This window comes from Sturnira hondurensis, unplaced genomic scaffold (genome assembly GCF_014824575.4).
Source record: "Sturnira hondurensis isolate 20B ecotype Veracruz unplaced genomic scaffold, ASM1482457v3 Scaffold0014384, whole genome shotgun sequence".
NCBI classification, from domain to species: domain Eukaryota; kingdom Metazoa; phylum Chordata; class Mammalia; order Chiroptera; family Phyllostomidae; genus Sturnira; species Sturnira hondurensis.
Window position 1 is genome coordinate 6640282 of NW_028087015.1, and position 17783 is coordinate 6658064.

Sequence of the window (17783 nt, forward strand, 5' to 3'; positions counted from 1 at the left end):
TCACCATACTCCTGTGAGATTGATATATTGTTAGTTACTATTATATTTCCATTTACAGATGAGGAGAATTTTAGTAAATTTGATAAAAAGGTTGAATAATTTTTCTAGTTATTTTTGTTCTCTACAGTCATTCCATGCTCCTAGTACCTTTACTTTTCAAATGTTGAGTATATGACATGACTTTTTTAAAATTCTCTTTGGTAATTTTGGGGACATTTTATGAATTACAGGTATTATGGGAAATTATTTGTATGAGTTTCCTTGATCCTTTACAATCTAATTTGTACTATAGCAAGCAGAGCTGACATCACTGTGGAATAAGAATGAGCAATATGTTTTCTTGTCAGTTGCAATACAGGTATATAGATGTTGAGAATGCAGACCCTAGACCTGACAAACTCTAGCTTATTTACTTATAAGCTGTGTGACTTGGCATTATCATGAAAATTAAGCAAACAAATAGATATGGATATTAGCCATTTTTTGAAGATTATTGACCCACAAATTGCAAACTCAAGACTAAATATATAAGTTTTTATTTTTTAAAAGGTAACGGAGGAACTTTTCTGCTTCTGAGTGTGATGGAGGAACTGGGATTGGGTTTACCCTTCTGTCAAAAAACAACTACAGAACTGGACGAAATAAGAGGCAACTATGTTCAGACATTGGACCACATGTGGGACTGTGACCCATGACAGAAGTGAAAACAGTGAAGTGAGCTCTTCGGTTGCCTTGGCTTCCTGCATGGGAGAACTTTTCAGATGGTGGCGCAGGGAGGTGGGGCCCAGCCGAGCATGTCCATCCGTCTTTCTCGGTTGGACAGACCGAAGTTGAATGAAGAGGCTGGACCTTGTAGTTCAGAAAACCAGAGAATGTTAAGGGCTGTATTGTGTCCCTTCTAAAATTATTTTTTAATTAAATATTTTATTTATTTATTTTTAGAGAGAGGGGAAGGGGAAGGAGAGAATGGGAGAGAAACATCAATGTGTGGTTGCCTCCCATGTGTCCCTTACTGGGGACCTGGCCTGCAACCCAGGCATGTGCCCTGGCTGAGAATCGAACCTGCGACCCTTTGCTTCACAGGCCCGAGCTCAATCCACTGAGCTACACCAGCGAGGGCCCTTCTAAAATTCTTATGTTGAAGTCCTAACCTCCATTACTTTAGTATGAGATTGTATTTCTATTAGGACCTTTAAGGTAAAATGCTGTCATATGGGTAGCCCTTATCCAGTATGACTGGTGTCTTTATAAGAAGAGTTCAGGACACAGACAATACACAGACTAAGGGACGACCAGGTGAGATCAGAGCAAGAATGCAGCCATTGGCCAGGCAAGGAGAGAAGTCTCAGGAGAAACCAGCCTGGCTAACACCTTCATCTCTGACTTCTAGCCTCTGGATTCGTGAGAGAATAAACTTTTTCTTTTTTCTTTTTCTTTTTCAAAAAATATGGAACGCTTCACAAATTTGCGTGTCATCCTTGCACAGGGCCATGCTAATCTTCTCTGTATGGTTCCCATTTTAGTACATGTGCTGCTGAAGCAAGCACAAACTTTTGTTCTTTAAGCCGCATAGTCTGATGACTGTGTTATGACAGCCCTACCAAACTAATTCAAGCCAGTCATGCAGAGAAAGAGCTTTAAAAATCTGCATAGGGATCCCCTTGAACCTGTTTCTGAATAAACAATAAGTGTAATTTCTAGGGTAATACTCCTCAAAGCTGGATAAATCAAAACCACACAGAGGCGCCGCTCACCGCACACAGGGATGACTGTAATGGAAAAGCTGGATACCAAGTGTTAGTGAGGACGTGGAGCACGTTGCTGGTGGGAATGAAAAATGGCACATTTTTTATACACTTAGGGCGGTTCCTTAAGAAGTTAAACATGGAGCTGCCATGTGATTTGGCAATTCTCCTTTTAGGTATATGCCCAAGATAATTGAAGAGATATGTCCACACAGCAACCTGTACATGAATGTTCATAGCAGCATTACTCAGCATAGCCACACAGTATAAGCAACTGATATGCCCATCAAATGATGCATCACATGTAGTGTGTCCACACAGTGGAATATTACTTAGCCATAAAAAGGAGTAAAATACCGTTATATGCTACAACATGGGTGAATCTTGGAGATGTTGTTCTCAGTGAAATAAGCCAGACTCAAAAGATTACAATATTGTGTGATTTCATTACCTGAAATATTCAGAACAGGCAGATTTGCAGAGCTAGGTTAGCGGTTTCCAGGGGCTGGGAAAAGGCTGTGGTAAGTAACTGCTAATAGGAACGGGCTTTTTTTTTTTTTTTGGAGTTAGAAAAATGTTCTGGAGTGAAATATGAAATAGTAGTGAGGTACAAAGCTTCATGAATATGCCAAGCCAAAAAAAACCCCCACAAAAAACAACAAAAACCCCCCATTGAATTATACACTAAAATGAAGATAGTCTCATAAAAAATGAACAAAGAAAATAGGACAGATTCAACTGTAGGATTTAAAAAAATAGAATATTGCAAATGAAAAAAAAGCTCATTTGTTGGGATTAGGAACCGATTAGACAGTGCAGAAGAAAAGGTCAAGGAATATAAGGCTAGCCTGAGCAAAGCACGGGGAGAGAGAAGGACTGGTGGGTGGGGGCTGTTCCGTTCAGTCTGCGATACATGTAATCAGAATCCCTGAAGGAGGCTTCTCCAACTGGCTCGCATACCTTTTGCTGCATCCCCATCATTCTTTGAGCACTTCCTGGCCCTACAGACTCATCTTGTACTTTCTTTCCCCAGCTGTAGTCAGCTGTTTCTTCAAGGATTCTTGGTTCCTTTTAGTAGAGAATGATATTTGGAAGCCAAGGTCTAGTGCTCGATGTGCTCATTGTTATTGGAGTTATGGTTCATAAAAAGAGAAGAAAAGCACTTTAAAAAGGAACCAAATCTGTAATTTGATTTCCAGATTTCCATCAAAAAAACTATTTGAGTTGAGGATGGTGTTAAATTAGGAGAGCAGAGACTAATATAACAGACATCCCTGTGCACCCCCACCCCCCAATTTAACAGCACATTTACAATATTGCAAAGGCATCTGCATGTTTCTCTATATGTGGGAGCAAAATTTCTGGGGGTTTTGGTATTCCCTAGTTCTAGCAAGCTGCTTCCCAGAGTGGTTCTATTAGTAATTTACATTTCCATTAGCACTGTATTCCTACTTGAACATTTCCTTACCAATATTTTGTTTCATCTGGCTTTTTAATTTTTCTGATCTGATGGGTATAAAAACAAATCTTAGTGAGATTTATTGGTTATGTGGGTTTCTTCTGATGAAGTATTTTAACTATTCTTAACTCATTTTTTCTTTTGATTTTTTTGTCATTTTAAAAATATGAGATCTGTCTGGTAAAGATTCAGTCGTTATTAATATAGAGAGACCATTTTGCACAACATTGATGTAACCTGGCAGCTAAGGAGAGTGGACTGGAATGTGCATGAGTGAACAATGAGAAATTCACTGTGTTAGTTACTGAGGTGGTAGATAGATACCTTTGAGTGAACATGTGTAGTATGTGGCTGTCGCATTCAGCAGCCACACATAAGCAAGTGTAGAGCAACAAACCTACATCAGATTTTGTGTGAAGCTTGAACATTCTTCCGTGGAAACTATACAGATGACTCAGAAGGCTGCAGCTGTGAGCAACTGGTGATTGACAGATTCATCATGACAACGTGTCCACTCATGCATCATGTCTTGTGCAGTTTTTGGTGAAACGGCAAATCAGCCAGGTGACTCAATCCCCCTACAGCCCAGATTTGGTACCCCGCATCTTCTGGCTTTTCCTAAAACTAAAATCACCTTTGAAAGGAAAGAGATTACAAAATATCTGTGAGATTCAGGAAAATATGACGGGGCAGCTTATGGCAATTAGGAGAACTGTGTGAGGTCCCTAGGAGCTTACTCTGAAGGGGACTGAGGTGTCGTTGTCCTGTGTACAGTGTTTCTTGTATCTTGTATCTTCTTCAACAAATGTCTGTTTTTCATATTACATGGTTGGATACCTTCTGGACAGACCTCATGTATTCTGAATACTAATCCTTTTTATCTTCAGTCTGACAGGTATCATTTCTTAGTCTGTGGCTTGTCTGTGATTTTAACCAGGAGCCGAAGAGCTTTTGAGTTTTTGGTCAAATTAATTTTGGGATCTCATGAAATTTTTTTGTAAGGTTTTATTTCATGTTTAGGTCTTGGACAGAGGAAACAAAAGAAAAAATAAACAAACGGGACTATATCAAACTAAAAAGTTTTTCACAGCTGTTATGAATATCCACATATAAGACTTTGTATGAATATGTGCCTCTTCAGGAAACTAGCTAGAAGTGCAGTTGCTGGATCACATGGTAAATGTATGTTTACTTGTATATGAAAGTGGCAAGCTATTTTCCGAAATAGTTGTGTCATGTTATATTCCCATCAGTGATAGATGAGTCTTCCAGTAGCTCCGCATCTTCTTCAATACTTGACGTCATCAATCTTTTAGATTTTAGCTGTGCAGGTGGGTTTCTGATGGTGTGTGTCTGGTTTTCATTTGTGTTTTTCTGATGGCTAGTGATGTTGGGTGTTTATTCATTTGCTCAATGGCCATTCATATGTCTTTGTTAATTGTCTTGAGATTTTCTGCTCATTTTGAATTGCCTGTTCTCTTATTATTGAGTTGTAAGAATTATTTGCGTGTTCTGCATATAAGTCCTTTGTTAGCTATATATATTCCAATCTTTTTCCCTGGATTGTGGCCTTCTTTTTCTTTTCTTTCTTCCATTTAAAAAAAAAGATTTTGTTTATTTACTTTTTAGAGATTGAGGAATGGAGGGAGAAAGTGAGGGAGAGAAACATCAATGTGTGAGAGATACATGGATTAGTTGCCTCTCGCATGCCCCCACCTGGGGAACGTGGCCCACAACCCAGGCCTGTGCTCTGACTGGGAATCTAACTGGTGACATCTTGGTTCACAGGCTGGCGCTCAATCCACTGAGCCACACCAGCCAGGGCTCTTTTTCTTTTTCTTAATAATGTCTTTCAAAAAGTAAAAAATTTTAATTTTGATGAAGTTCACTTTATCATTTTCGTTTATACTTCAAGCTTTTTGTGTTCCAGGAATCTTTGCCTAACTTTAAGTATTACACTATTTCACATATAACGTCACTACCCTGTAATTGTATTCTTTCATTTTCTCCCTCTTGACCTTTGTGCTAAGTTTCATACATTTTAGTCCTACGTATGTTTTTAATAACATGTTATAAGCCCCACTATACATTGTTATTGTTTTCTCTTTAAACAAATAATTTTCTTTCAAAGAAATTAATAAAAATATAAGAAGTTTTATGTACCCATCTCTTCTGATCTTTTCTGGTATTCCTTTGTGTAGATTCAGGTTTTCATTTGGTATCAGTTTCCTTTTACTTGAGAAGTATCCTTAATATTTGTTGTAATATAGGTCTTTTGGAAAATAAATTCTCTGGGCTTGGAGGGGGGCAGGACTCTGAAAAGTTTGCTTTTTTTTTTTTACTTATTTCTGAAAGATATTTTAGATAAATATAGAATTCTAAGTTAAAAGTTTGAATTCTTCTAGCATTTTACAGATGTCAGTCCCTTGTTTTCTGGCTTAAATAGTTTGTGATGAAAAGTCTTGTGGTAATTCCTTATTTTTCTTCCACTGTACATTATATGTCTTTTTTTCCCTCTGATGGCTTTTGAGGTTTTCTCTGCCACTGATTTTTAGGAATTTAAGTATAATGTGCCTTGACATGATTTTTCTTGTGTTTTTGTGCTTTGATTCATTGAATTTCTTTGATTTGCTTATGTACAGAGTTCATCTAGTTTGAGAACTTCTGGGCCATTAGTTCTTCAAATATTTTTTTCTACACCTCCTCTTTTCCAAATCACTTGATATTTTTCTACAGGTTGCTGCAGCTCTGTTCGTCTTTTCTCTCTCTCTCATTGCTTTTATTTTGGCTAGTTTATATTACTGTGTATTTAAGCTTTTTTATTTTCTTTTTTGCAGTGTTTAATTTATTATAGTTCTCACCCAATGAATGTTTGAGGCTTAGTATTTTCAACTCTAGAAAATCCATTTTGTTCTCTTTTATATTTTCCATTTCTTTCCTCACTGTGTTCATATTTATTTTAAATATATAAACATAGAATACCTGTGAATATATAACATTTATATGCTAATACTTTTATCTATCATTTCTGAATTACTTTTTACTCTGGCAGCCAGAATAGAGAATAGATTGTAAGTGGATAAGAAGGAAGAAGGAACATGCAAAGTTCAGATGAAGTAGCAGTTGAAACTGGCAGAAAGTAATGAAATTCTATATTTATTTCTCTTTCTGCTTTTTCCATGAAGCCTCCTATCCCGTTAGCCCACAAATCCCTTGCTCCAATTACAGAACCAGATTTCACCTGCCTTGCTATGTTTCATGTGTATGTGTATATATAAAAACTCCTGAGGCCTGTCTACAAAGAATCCAGCCATGTGCTATGATAAATAGAGACGTTTATTGAAGAAGATACAAGAAATATTGGACATAGCACAGTGACACTTCAGTCCCCTTCAGAGTAGGCACTTGGAGACCTCACACAGTTCTCCCAATTGCCATCAGTTGCCCTGTCGTATTTTCCTGAATCTCACTGACGATTTGAAATCTTTTCCCTTTCAAAGATGATTTTAGTTTGGGGAAAAGCCAGAAGATGTGGGGTGCCAAATCCGGGCTGTAGTGGGGCTGAGTCACCTGGTTGATTGGATGTTTCACCAAAAATCTCTGCACAAGATGTGATGCATGAGCACGTATAGTGGCGTGATGAAGTTGCTGGTCACCAGTTGCCCATAGCTATGGCCTTCTGAATCATCCTAATAGTTTCCACGGAGGACTGTTCAGGCTTAACACAAAATTGATGCAGGTTCGTTGCTCTACTTGCTTAGTCATTTTGAATGCTATGGCCACATAATACACGTGTTCACTCAATGGCAATGGTACCTACCACCCCCCTGACTAGTACAGTGAAGTTGTCGTTGTTCACGCATGCCCATTCCAGTTCATTTTCTTTGGCTGCCAGGTTATATTGATGTTGCACAAACCATTCTCATTATATTAACAACTGAGACTTTTTGAAGACTCCTATGCAAGGCCTTAGTCCAGAAGTCCTTGTATATATGTGTATATGTAATATATGTTATATATATACAAAACCCTGAATTCTCCAGTGACTTCTCAGGTCACTTATAATAAAATCCAAAGTCATTAATAGTGGTCAACAAGGTTCTGTGTGCCTCTTGGCTTTCTCTCTAACCTCATTTCTGATTGAATATTCATTATACCCTATTCTCTCTTCACACAGGCCTCACTGCTGTTCCTCAAAGACCTCAAACATACTCCCACATGAAAATTTGTATAATTGATATTTCCTCCGCATTGAAATTTGTCGCTTGCTGTTTCACTGGCTTACTGTCATTCTTTCAGATGGAAGTTTTTCCCATCATCCGCAGCTCCTGTCCTTTATTTTTTTCATGGCATTTTTTCCACATCATTTTTCCACCTTAGATTATATTTATATACCTTTTTGCTTATTATCTGCTGGAATTGGAGCTTCATGAGATCAGACAGGATTTCATTTCATTCCTCACTGTATTCTTTTTTGAAGCGGTCCCTGGAATATAGGCATGGGATAATAAATATTTTTTAGATACATGAAAGAATTAAAATATGGTCATAAACATTTTTCCTTTTCATGGATTTGATTATGTTGAATTGAAAGCAGATCTACATAACTGATAATAATAACCCACGGCAATATTTCTGGTGAACATTTAGGATCCTAACTTGGTATATAAAAGCTCCCTCTTCCAGCCCCCTTTCTCTCAATGCATATCCATGGCCTTTGGGATCAAACCCAAGCTCCTTAATCTGCCATTCAAGGATTTCTTAGATCTCATCTCTGCTGGTATTTTTAGCTTCACTTCTATACTAAGCCCTTACCCTCACAATCTGTGCCGCATTCATGTTGAGTGACTTATAGTTCCCCTGATATACCCCTTGCAGATGTTTCTTGCATCACCCCTTACATTTACATTTTGCATTTATTTTTTGTGGGTCTCTCCTTCTCAGAGTGTGCTCTCTCTTCAAAGGAAGGAAGCTGGCATATTTTTGTAATTCCAGGACCATAGTTCCTGTTATAGCATTCATGGTCAGAAAATGTTTATGGAATGTAAAAGATGGTTTTGCCTGCAAGTCAGAGACTAGAAATTGAAAAGGTTGGGTCCCAACCAGTAAATTGGTGAAGGTAGTTTCATCTCTAGTGGTCTTGGAATGGCTGTGTCCAGGGACAAAGAGGGAGTGCGTGATATTAGAATACCCTAGTTTTTAGCCAAATCATACTGGGTGAGGAGGGATGGCATGGAACACAATTGAATCAGCCCCCTTAACTAGAAAAAATAGCTTAAGTGGGAGGAAGGAGTATTGGACAGGTGTTATTTAGAAAGGAGCAGAGTCATTTGGCAGTGGACTGGCCCATAAGAGTATTAGGTCTATTATTCTGTCTTTGAGAATCATGTAGGATGGTAATCTGCTTGTCATGAGGAAATAATACAAGGGGGAGAACTCAGGGCATTGATGGCACATTCATGTCTTTCTCCTGTTGTTTCGGACCTCTTAACAGTGTGAGTTTTGGGAGGTAGGTTAGGCTCAGTCTGACTTCTCTTGGTTCAGTGGGAAAGAATGTTATGAGAGTTTACTTCCATCTATCAAGGGTGTGGAGGGGAAGTGGCTGTGTTTGTTCCACATATTTGCCAACACTAGGTGGTTTGCATTTTCTGTGCTCAGTTGTGAGTGACAGTGGATCTATTGTTTAATGAATTGACCCAGTATAGTTGGATATGTAAACATTTCTATACAATTTTAGTAATATGTATTTTGTAAAAATGTTAACATAAGAGAGTCAAGTAGGCTATAGGTTTTAAAGATTAAAAATTTTCTTTGTAAATCAGGTTTATTACAGGAAGAGAAAATGGCCATCGAAGCATTCCAGATTTGCTGCCTCCTCCTGCCCCCTGAAAATAGGAGAAAGTTACAGCTCTTGATGAAGATGATGACAAGGATCTGCTTGAATAAGGAGATGCCACCACTTGGTGATGGCCTTGGTACACGAACACTGGTGAGTTGATTTCTAATATCTAATGTGGCTTGCGTTTTTGGAATAAAATTCACCTGAGTAAAGTTCACTAGGTTGGCAACCAGAGGAAGGTACCTGGCAGACTGGCTTCAAGAGCCATGGCTCGGGATCCACCCGGACTGGTGTTGTGCTTTTGGTCCTAGGGTCGTAAAGAACATAAGGAAAAGCAACGAGTGAGTGGGGGTAGGCTCTTTAGTGCAGAGATATCTGTGGTATCCCGCCTACTGTCAACCCAAAGAGAAGGAAGGCTGAACAGAAGGGCTAAGGGATTTCCCGAGAAAACAAGTCTCTCCTCCAGGTCAGAAAGCATTGCAAAGCCTGTAGCATATATAAGTGGAGTAAAATTGGGAAGAAGTAAAATACAGAGTTGGATGAGACCATTTGAAAGGGGAAAGAGAACTTGTATGTCCCGGGGTATTATCTAAGGGTCCATGAGTGAGGGTTTTTTGTAAAATATTCTCAATTTTGCTTAAAATTGAGTAATTTTGCATTCTACTTTATAATATTAGCATGTTTTAAAATAGGATTTATGTTTAGAATTGCTCACTAGCTATATTCCCTAATTTCTCTTAAAGACAAGTCTTGGAGTAAAATTGATGCTTCATTGGTATGTATATATTCTTTTCACATCCTGGTGAACCCCTGTGTACCCCTGGGGGTCCACTGGCCCAGTTTGAGAAGTGGGAAGTAAGGTTAGAGGAGGGTTCAGTGCCCATTGGAGGGATTCTTGACCTTTTTGGGGGGGTGGGGCTGCATTGATAGGGAAGCTAATGGACCTTTCTGAAACGCTGAAGAAAAGTTTGCGCTTATTCTCCAGAAGATTGCATGTGTAAAATTTTGCATACAATTTCAAGGCATTCATGGATTTCCTGGGCTCCATAGTCTTCCCGTAAAGAATCTGCGTACACGTAAATGTGAGTGAAGATAAAGTATTACCTGCAGTGTTGATAAAGTGACTTCTCACTAAACAGAATTACATGCTTATAGGCTTTGAAATAAGATTGTCAGTAATAAGATTAGTGAGAAAGGAAAAAAGAAGTCCCTCCAAAGGACAGAATGAAGAATGGAGTAGTTACTATACATTCTGTGGAAGCAGCTGCTATAATACTTTTTATATCTCTGCTTTCCATAGTCTCATCTCTTAATGCACTTCTTGTAAGGTCTCATGGTTTTTTTCAAAGGTGACTGTCAAGTGTACATTCAAAAGTCCTAGAGGAAATAACAGTTAAATAGGAAAATATGTAACAGTTGAGGGACACAGAGTGTGCTAGTAGACCTTTTTTTAAAAAAAAATCAATAATAAAATTAAGGTATTATCAGATTAAGTGGCACCAAACTTAAAAGTACTACGCGATCCAGGTCACCTGGTGGTGATAGTTTTCAGAATTTGTATGTACATATATATTTAACACCATCTGTGAGAGGGGTTTAGAAGCTGTTCGGAAAGGCATCTCTGAGATGCGGTGCACATTCTGTTCATGCTGATTAATGATAAAACCAGCCCATCTGAGATGACCGGGTGTGGCCACGGGCCAGGTGCGATGTGCACCCTGTGCTGTGGGCCATTTCTCACTGACTAGTCGTTTTGCTTTTGCAAATTAGATTGCACTCACCTCAGAGAAGGAAAAAAAATCATCTGTATTTATTTTAAAATTCCTCTGCCTTTTTTTTAGATGATTCAGACATTTTCCCGTTGCATCTTGTGTTCCAAGGATGAAGTGGACTTGGATGAATTATTAGCTGCTAGGTTGGTGACGTTTCTGATGGACAATTACCAAGAGATTCTGAAAGTCCCTTTGGCCTTGCAGACCTCCATTGAGGAGCATGTAGCTCACCTACGAAGAGTGCAGGTAAAGGAAAGGATATTATTAGATCCTGTGAAATTGTCAGCAGAAAGTCTATAAGCTCGGTAGGCTTCTTGGGACTTTATGTTATGAGGATTAAGTGAATTAATATGTACAATGTGCTTACAACAAGACTTGGCACATAGCAAGCACTATGCATTTGTTACTGAAAATCTGTGGATTGCCGACTTGGTTGTATTATATCAGTGAAAGCTGCATACTTTTGATTGCAAATTCCTTAAATGAATTTATTCAGAGTCTACATATACTTCCTGATGGAAATGATGTATGTGAAATACAGTCTTGATCCTTGATAGCCCTACAATCTAGATAATGTTAATATTTATACTCTATGGATGAGAAAACTGCAGCATGGAGAACTTAAGCAACTTGTCCAAGGTCACAGAGCCAGGATTCACACATGAGATCAGTCTCCAGAATCAGTGCCCCTGTCTGCCGTGCCATACTGCCTCACTTTGCCTTGAGATGTGATAGAGGAACAAGAGCCGTAAAGACCTGGGTCGAACTCGTGGCTCTCCCCTTTCCTGGTTGTGCGGTGCTGGGCACGTCCCTTAACCTCTGTAGGTTTTAGCTCCCGTAGGGTTAAAATGGGCCACGTGCTGTAGAACGTTGTTGGGAGGTGTTTTACAGTGTAACACTACACTGTGCATTACTGCAAGCCCTTTGGTGTCTGACACATGGCAGGTACTCTTTGAAAAGGAGTGTTATTATTGTTGTTGCTATTGTTATGTTAAAATGATGCAAAAGAAATGTAATGTATTACTACTATTATGTGGACCCCACAGGGAGGTTTGTGTGTCAGTCTGTGGAAGCAGAGACTTTCGGTAAGAATTCTGTCAGAAATTCTGCTTGGTTCCCTCTGCATGGTTGGACTCTTCACTGAAGCTCTTTTTGAGGTTCCTCAGTTAAGGCCCAGGAACTGCTCCCTTCCAACGTATTAGTAAAAGAAACAGCTGTCTAGTTGTTTCCAGTGAGCAATTTAAAAGTTAAAATGAAGGGTTTTTTTCCTATTTTGATCATTATTAACCTAATACATTGAAGGAATTTGGAAAGCATAGAAAATACACACCAAAAATATCAGAATTACACTAAATGTTCTGTCAATATTTAGTCTTTCAGGTACTTTTCTGTTATCTCTTTTTCTTCTTCCATCCTCTCCCCCACTTTCCTCTCCCCTCCCCTTCTCTTCTGTGTCTTTCATAACTTATTTTTATACAACAAGAAAAATTTTCCACATCATTAAATGTTCTTCTTTGACACTAGAGTGGCCAAGAACACAGACTGGAGCTAAAAGGTGTTTGAATTCCTGGCTCATCCTTTGTTAGCTGTGCGACTTTGGACCCATTATGTAACGTGTCTCTGCTTTGGCCTCTGTCCCAACAACTCTCTTTCTTCATTTGTTCAACGGGATGGTAATAATTAATACCTGCCTTCCAGGTGGCTTTGGGTATTGAATGGTTTAAAGTGTCAAGTGCTTAGAATAATGTTTATCACATAGTAAGGTCTCAGTTGGTAGTTTTATCATCATTGTTATTCCACAGTGTCATTGCCATTGGCAACATAGTGTTCCACAATATGCTTATATCATAATTTGTTTAAATGATTTATTTGGTTGGTATTTAAATTGTTTCCATTTTTTTTCTTTTGTGAGCAACGTGACGGTAAATGTTTTTATAGCCAGATTTTTTTTGGTTGATCCATGATTATTTTCTAAGAGTAAATTCCTAGGAGCAGCATTGCATGGTAAAGGCCATGAGTGTATTTTAAGTGTTTGTTGCATATTGCCAAATTTCCCTTTAGAACGATCATTCCAATTTATATTCCCGTTAGTAGTACAAGACAGTATTCCTTTCTTTGCATCCTTTCCTACTTTGGGTGTTGTCATTAAAATAGACACCTTTGCCATTTCAACAGGTGAAAAGTGTAATCTTACTGCTGTTTTACTTTAATCTCCCTGCCTCTCCTTGATATTTTTGAGTCAAATTTTAAAAAACAAACAAAAAGGAAACACTTCACTGAATTTCTGCAAGGAAAAGTGTTTGTAAGAGCTGCGTTGTGCAGTGTGCTGGCCGGGTTTGTGTGCTTCACAGCACCGGCATCTGTTGCAGCGACTTGTCCTCGTCAGCCCTTTGCTGTCGGTGGACAATCAGAAGGCTGATCTGTGCAGATTAATTTGGCTGTGATGGCACTGAATAAAATCAGTAACTGCTCAATCGTCCAATGACATTTTCTCTCTTAGAATTATCCAGTGGAATTGCCACAGAGCCGTTTGTTTTAGGGCTTAGCTCCTGTAGGTCTCTGTTGTCTTGTGTAGACTGCTTAGCCCCTGCGTCATGACACATTTAGGGCAACGCTTCTCTGAGAGCGAGCCCGGTTCCATGGGCTGTTCTGGTGAATTGTCTGGGGCAGCTTTGGGCTGACTCTGGGAGAGATCAATTGTGAGATCAATTGTTTTTTTACACTAACTTTCTATCAACCTTGTTTACGATGCTCCTCTTCCTCTTGTGCCCTTTGATCACAGGTGTCTAGTGTTTTTCTCCTATCCTAGGCTCTGCCTGTCACCTTGTACCAAGGACTCACACTTTACTCCGGCCCTGTCCTGCTGTTTCAACTCTTCTTGGCAACATTTATCTTTTAACTGTGGCTTCTGGAGAAAAAAATCTTAAGCCAAAGAAGTGAATGTAATGGTAGCAGTTTTATCCACTGCAGGAGAACAATAGGTGTTGTCTTTTTGAGAAGATGACCCTCTTGGACTCTGAAATTAAACAATTTTTTCATCCTCACCTGAGGACATGCTTATTTATTTTAGAGAGAGGGGAAGGGAGGAAGGGGGGTTGAGAAACATTGACGTGAGACCGAAACATCCATCAGCTGGTTCTCACATGTGCTGAGACTGGGGACCGAACCCTGACCAGGAACTGTACCTGTGACCTTCTGGTCTACTAGACGACTCTCCAACCAACCGAGCCACACCAGCCAGGGCTAAAATTAATTATTTTTAATGGATGCTCATTTGTTCACAGGTCTTGGTATCATGCTTCCTCTCATTTCTCTCTGTTCCCTTTGTCCTGTGCATTGTCAGCACGTTTGTTGTTGGCACCTGATTCTCACTATTTACGTGTTTGGAAGAAAGTTGCAGTACTTCTTCCATGTGACAGCTGAGCTGGGTGCACCTCTGTTCGTCCCCAAGGGAGGGAGGACCAGGCTCTTCAGGTCGGGGAAGGAACCTGGATAATTCACCGTGTGTCCAACATTGTCACTGTTGTGAATTGTTTGTAGTCAGCATGTTCAGTTTATGTTTCAACTTCAGACCTTATTAATTAAGAGGGCATTTGGTTTATTAAAATGGCTCTTGGGTTTAAAAAGGTAAAAATCTCATTTAAAACTGTGACATTAAGTGATTTTTTTTTAAGTTCTGGAAGCACTTGCACTTTAATGTGGAGTTTTCCCCAGTGGAGCTGAGAAATGGCATGACGTTCCTCGTAGTAGGTGTTCTGTGTGTGATCTGAACAAGTTTTTGTAGTTTATTTGGAAATACAGTTTCTTCCTTCACTATTAATTCTTTTTTCTCAGATAAAGTACCCCGGAGCCGACATGGATATCACTTTATCTGCTCCATCATTTTGCCGTCAAATCAGTCCAGAGGAATTTGAGTACCAAAGAGCGTATGGCTCTCAGGAACCTCTGGCAGATTTGTTGGAGGAAGTTATAACAGATGCCAAACTCTCTAGCAAAGAGAAGAAGAAGAAACTGAAGCAGGTAAAAAGGATATTCTTTATTAGTCCTGTCTTCTTCCTATTTTTCTTATGTGTTTTTAAATTCTCTATTGTAATAGGCTTTGTACGAATCTCATCTTCTGCAATAACAGTTTTGAAAATATATTGTTTAGTTCATGTATTCCAGAAGTCTCACTGATTTACACAGTTGTCAATTTCTCATATTTTTATTCTCCAGTGTAGATTTTATATCATTATTGAACTCTTCATTTATTCTCTAATATTTGTCTTTTATTCTGATATGTGGCTTATGATATGAGTTAGTGGAATAATTACTTTAAATTTAGGGAAGCTATGAAATGAGGACAGATTTCTTTGGAAGGCAAATCAGACTGAATTTACAAATATAAAATGTCTAGAAATTAAAAGCCTTTGGTGTTAGATATCCAGAGTCAAATTGGTTTCTTGCACCAGGCATCACTAAGTTTTTAGTTGCTACCGAACAACATGAGTTAGGGTTTCAGAGAATAGTTTTCAGCTCAAAACAGGTTTACTATGACCATTCTTAAACTATCGACCCAAGACTAAGTGAATGGTTCTTATTTTTGAAGACTGAGTCCTGCATAGCTCAGTTCCTGATCACGCCGTGCATACAGGGTTATACACAGAGCACCAGGGTGCTGGATTCCCTGTCATATTTTCCTCAGTGATGCTGAAGAAGCGTTCAGCGGTGAGGAACAACTTATTGCCTCTTTTTAAGCTTTTTGTAGTAATGTATAAAGCAAAATGTCTTCATTTGGGCAGAATCAGGTGGGGCTAAGTTGGAGATACAGAGAAAGGTTGAAATGTGGTTGGACCAAATTTTTCTTTTGTTTGGAATGTAAGTTATTTTCAAGTCAGATTACTTGTGCCTATTTTAAAAGTAAGCTTTACATATTGTTGGCAGTGGGGCAAGTTTTAAGAAATGTTACTTAAACAAGAAGTTTATTTGAAGATTGGACCAAATTGAAGATGTGTTAGATACATAGAAAATGGAATCAAATGATTTAACAAACAGAAATGGATTTGTGTTGAAGTAAATTTGATTGTGATCTGTTTTCTTTTTTTTTTAATATTTTATTTATTTATTTTTAGAGAGAGGGGAAGGGAAGGAGAAAGAGTGGGAGAGAAACATCAATGTGTGGTTGCCTCTCATGGGTCCCCCACTGGGAACCTGGCCTGCAACCCAGGCATGTGCCCTGACTGGGAATCGAACCTGCGACCCTTTGCTTCACAGGCCCGCGCTCAATCCACTGAGCTACACCAGCCAGGGCTCTTTTTTTTTTTTTTAAGATTTTATTTATTTGTCTTTAGAGAGGAAGGAAAGGAGAGAAGGAGAGAAATATCAATGTATGGTTGCTTCTTGTTAGTCCCCTGCTGGGAACCCCTGTTAGTCCCCTGCTGGGAACCCAGGCATGTGGCCTGACTGGGAATCGAACCGCGATTGTGTGGTTCGCAGGCCCACGCTCAATCCACTGAGCTACACCAGCCAGGCCGTGTGATCTGTTTTCTTTGTTCTCTTTTCTGATGGAAAACAATAAACATTAAAGCAAAGCAAAAATAGGAAATTAGAGGATCAGAAGCTTTTAAAATTAGATTGTCCAATTTTATTGGCTCTTATCTGTGATGGATTCAATGTGGATCATTGCTTTTTTTTTTTTGTAGTTTCAAAAATCCTACCCTGAAGTCTACCAAGAACGCTTTCCAACACCAGAAAGTGAAGCACTTCTGTTTCCTGAAAAACCAAAACCAAAACCACAGCTCCTAATGTGGGCACTGAAAAACCCCTTCCAGCCGTTTCAAAGAACGCGAAGTTTTCGGATGTGACACTTCCACAGCTGGCAGAAATCTCTGATGCCATTTCGAGTAAATGAGGGATTGGAGAGCAAGATTTTGGAAGAAAGAACAGAAAATAAAGACTACTGAAATATCGATATGAGCCGACCTCACAAAATTTCATTTGAGCCATTCCCAGTGTTTTTCTAAAACTCAGTGCTATTTTGAAAGTGTACAAATCAGTTAAACATGAAATGAATATATAGTGGTCATGTTAACATGTTTATAAGTATTTGAAAAGTCAAGGATATTTTTATTTGCTATTTCTCACGGTGTTTATGAAATATTTGTGTATTCATTTCCATGTGTAGTTCTTGTTGTCTTTGTTGTAAGCAAGTCTTAGAAATGGTGCACACTCTTGAATACAGCGCTGGGCGCTGTTACCATGGTCACTGTGGTGCTGTTGACTTAATAGTCAGTCATGATGTTTCCTGTGTAAATTTTGTTTCTCATTGTTGCAGAAAGATTTTTAAATGTTCTGTGTTATGATGGCTGTGTGTTTCATTGGTGATCTGTTGGGTGCTGTGACAGATTTGACAAAAGCTGGTTCTTTTATGACACATGCATTAATTGGTGTTCACCTGTGAGCTGAGTAGATTTCCACGTGTCTGCAGTGCTTCAGTCTTGGCTAGAGATAGAAAACTGAATGTGTCCCTTTAGACATGTGATTCTAAGTCAAATCTTTATTCATGAAAACCACAAATGGGTTAAGTAAAATGAGAATGGCTTCTTTATACATGTGTGCATATTTTCCCCAACTTCTTCATCCTTTTCAAAGTAAGTAGAATGTAAATAAATACTGTTTTAAAAAATATTGTACATGGTGTTTCTTTTGGGGGGAGGCATTTATTTAAGTTAGAGAATGTTCTTGGATGCTTAATATCACATTGCCTTGCTCCCTGTTCTCAGATTAGTCACTTCTTTCTATGATAGAAGAAGTGAGATTTGGGGTTTGTACAGCCTTTGGGAGGGTGCTTTGTCCGTTTCTTTTGCTTTGCTTTGTGCTTTTGCAAATAGTGGAACACTTGGATTATGTACTATCTCAAAGGCTTCTGAGAGCAACTATCCAAAAATAAGAGTGAACTCACCGATGGACCTGCTCTGCTCTTTGTGGTT

General features: G+C 38.8%; 1 protein-coding gene and 1 non-coding gene across 2 annotated transcripts in view; one reads left to right on the plus strand and one right to left on the minus strand.

The window, feature by feature from the left end:
- Positions 1–17472, plus strand: part of DEPDC1B (DEP domain containing 1B) — a 71130-nt gene extending 53658 nt beyond the window's left edge. Inside the window, exons 8-11 of the mRNA XM_037062897.1 lie at positions 9027–9193; positions 10885–11061; positions 14650–14835; positions 16497–17472. Coding sequence (XP_036918792.1) covers positions 9027–9193; positions 10885–11061; positions 14650–14835; positions 16497–16658 — 692 coding nt within the window. The 3' untranslated portion in view covers positions 16659–17472. The remainder of the gene's footprint in view (positions 1–9026; positions 9194–10884; positions 11062–14649; positions 14836–16496) is intronic.
- On the minus strand, positions 1442–1547 carry LOC118998914 (U6 spliceosomal RNA). Its single transcript, XR_005068986.1, has one exon. It is a non-coding gene; the product is annotated as a U6 spliceosomal RNA (small nuclear RNA).
- Positions 17473–17783: the final 311 nt, after the last annotated feature.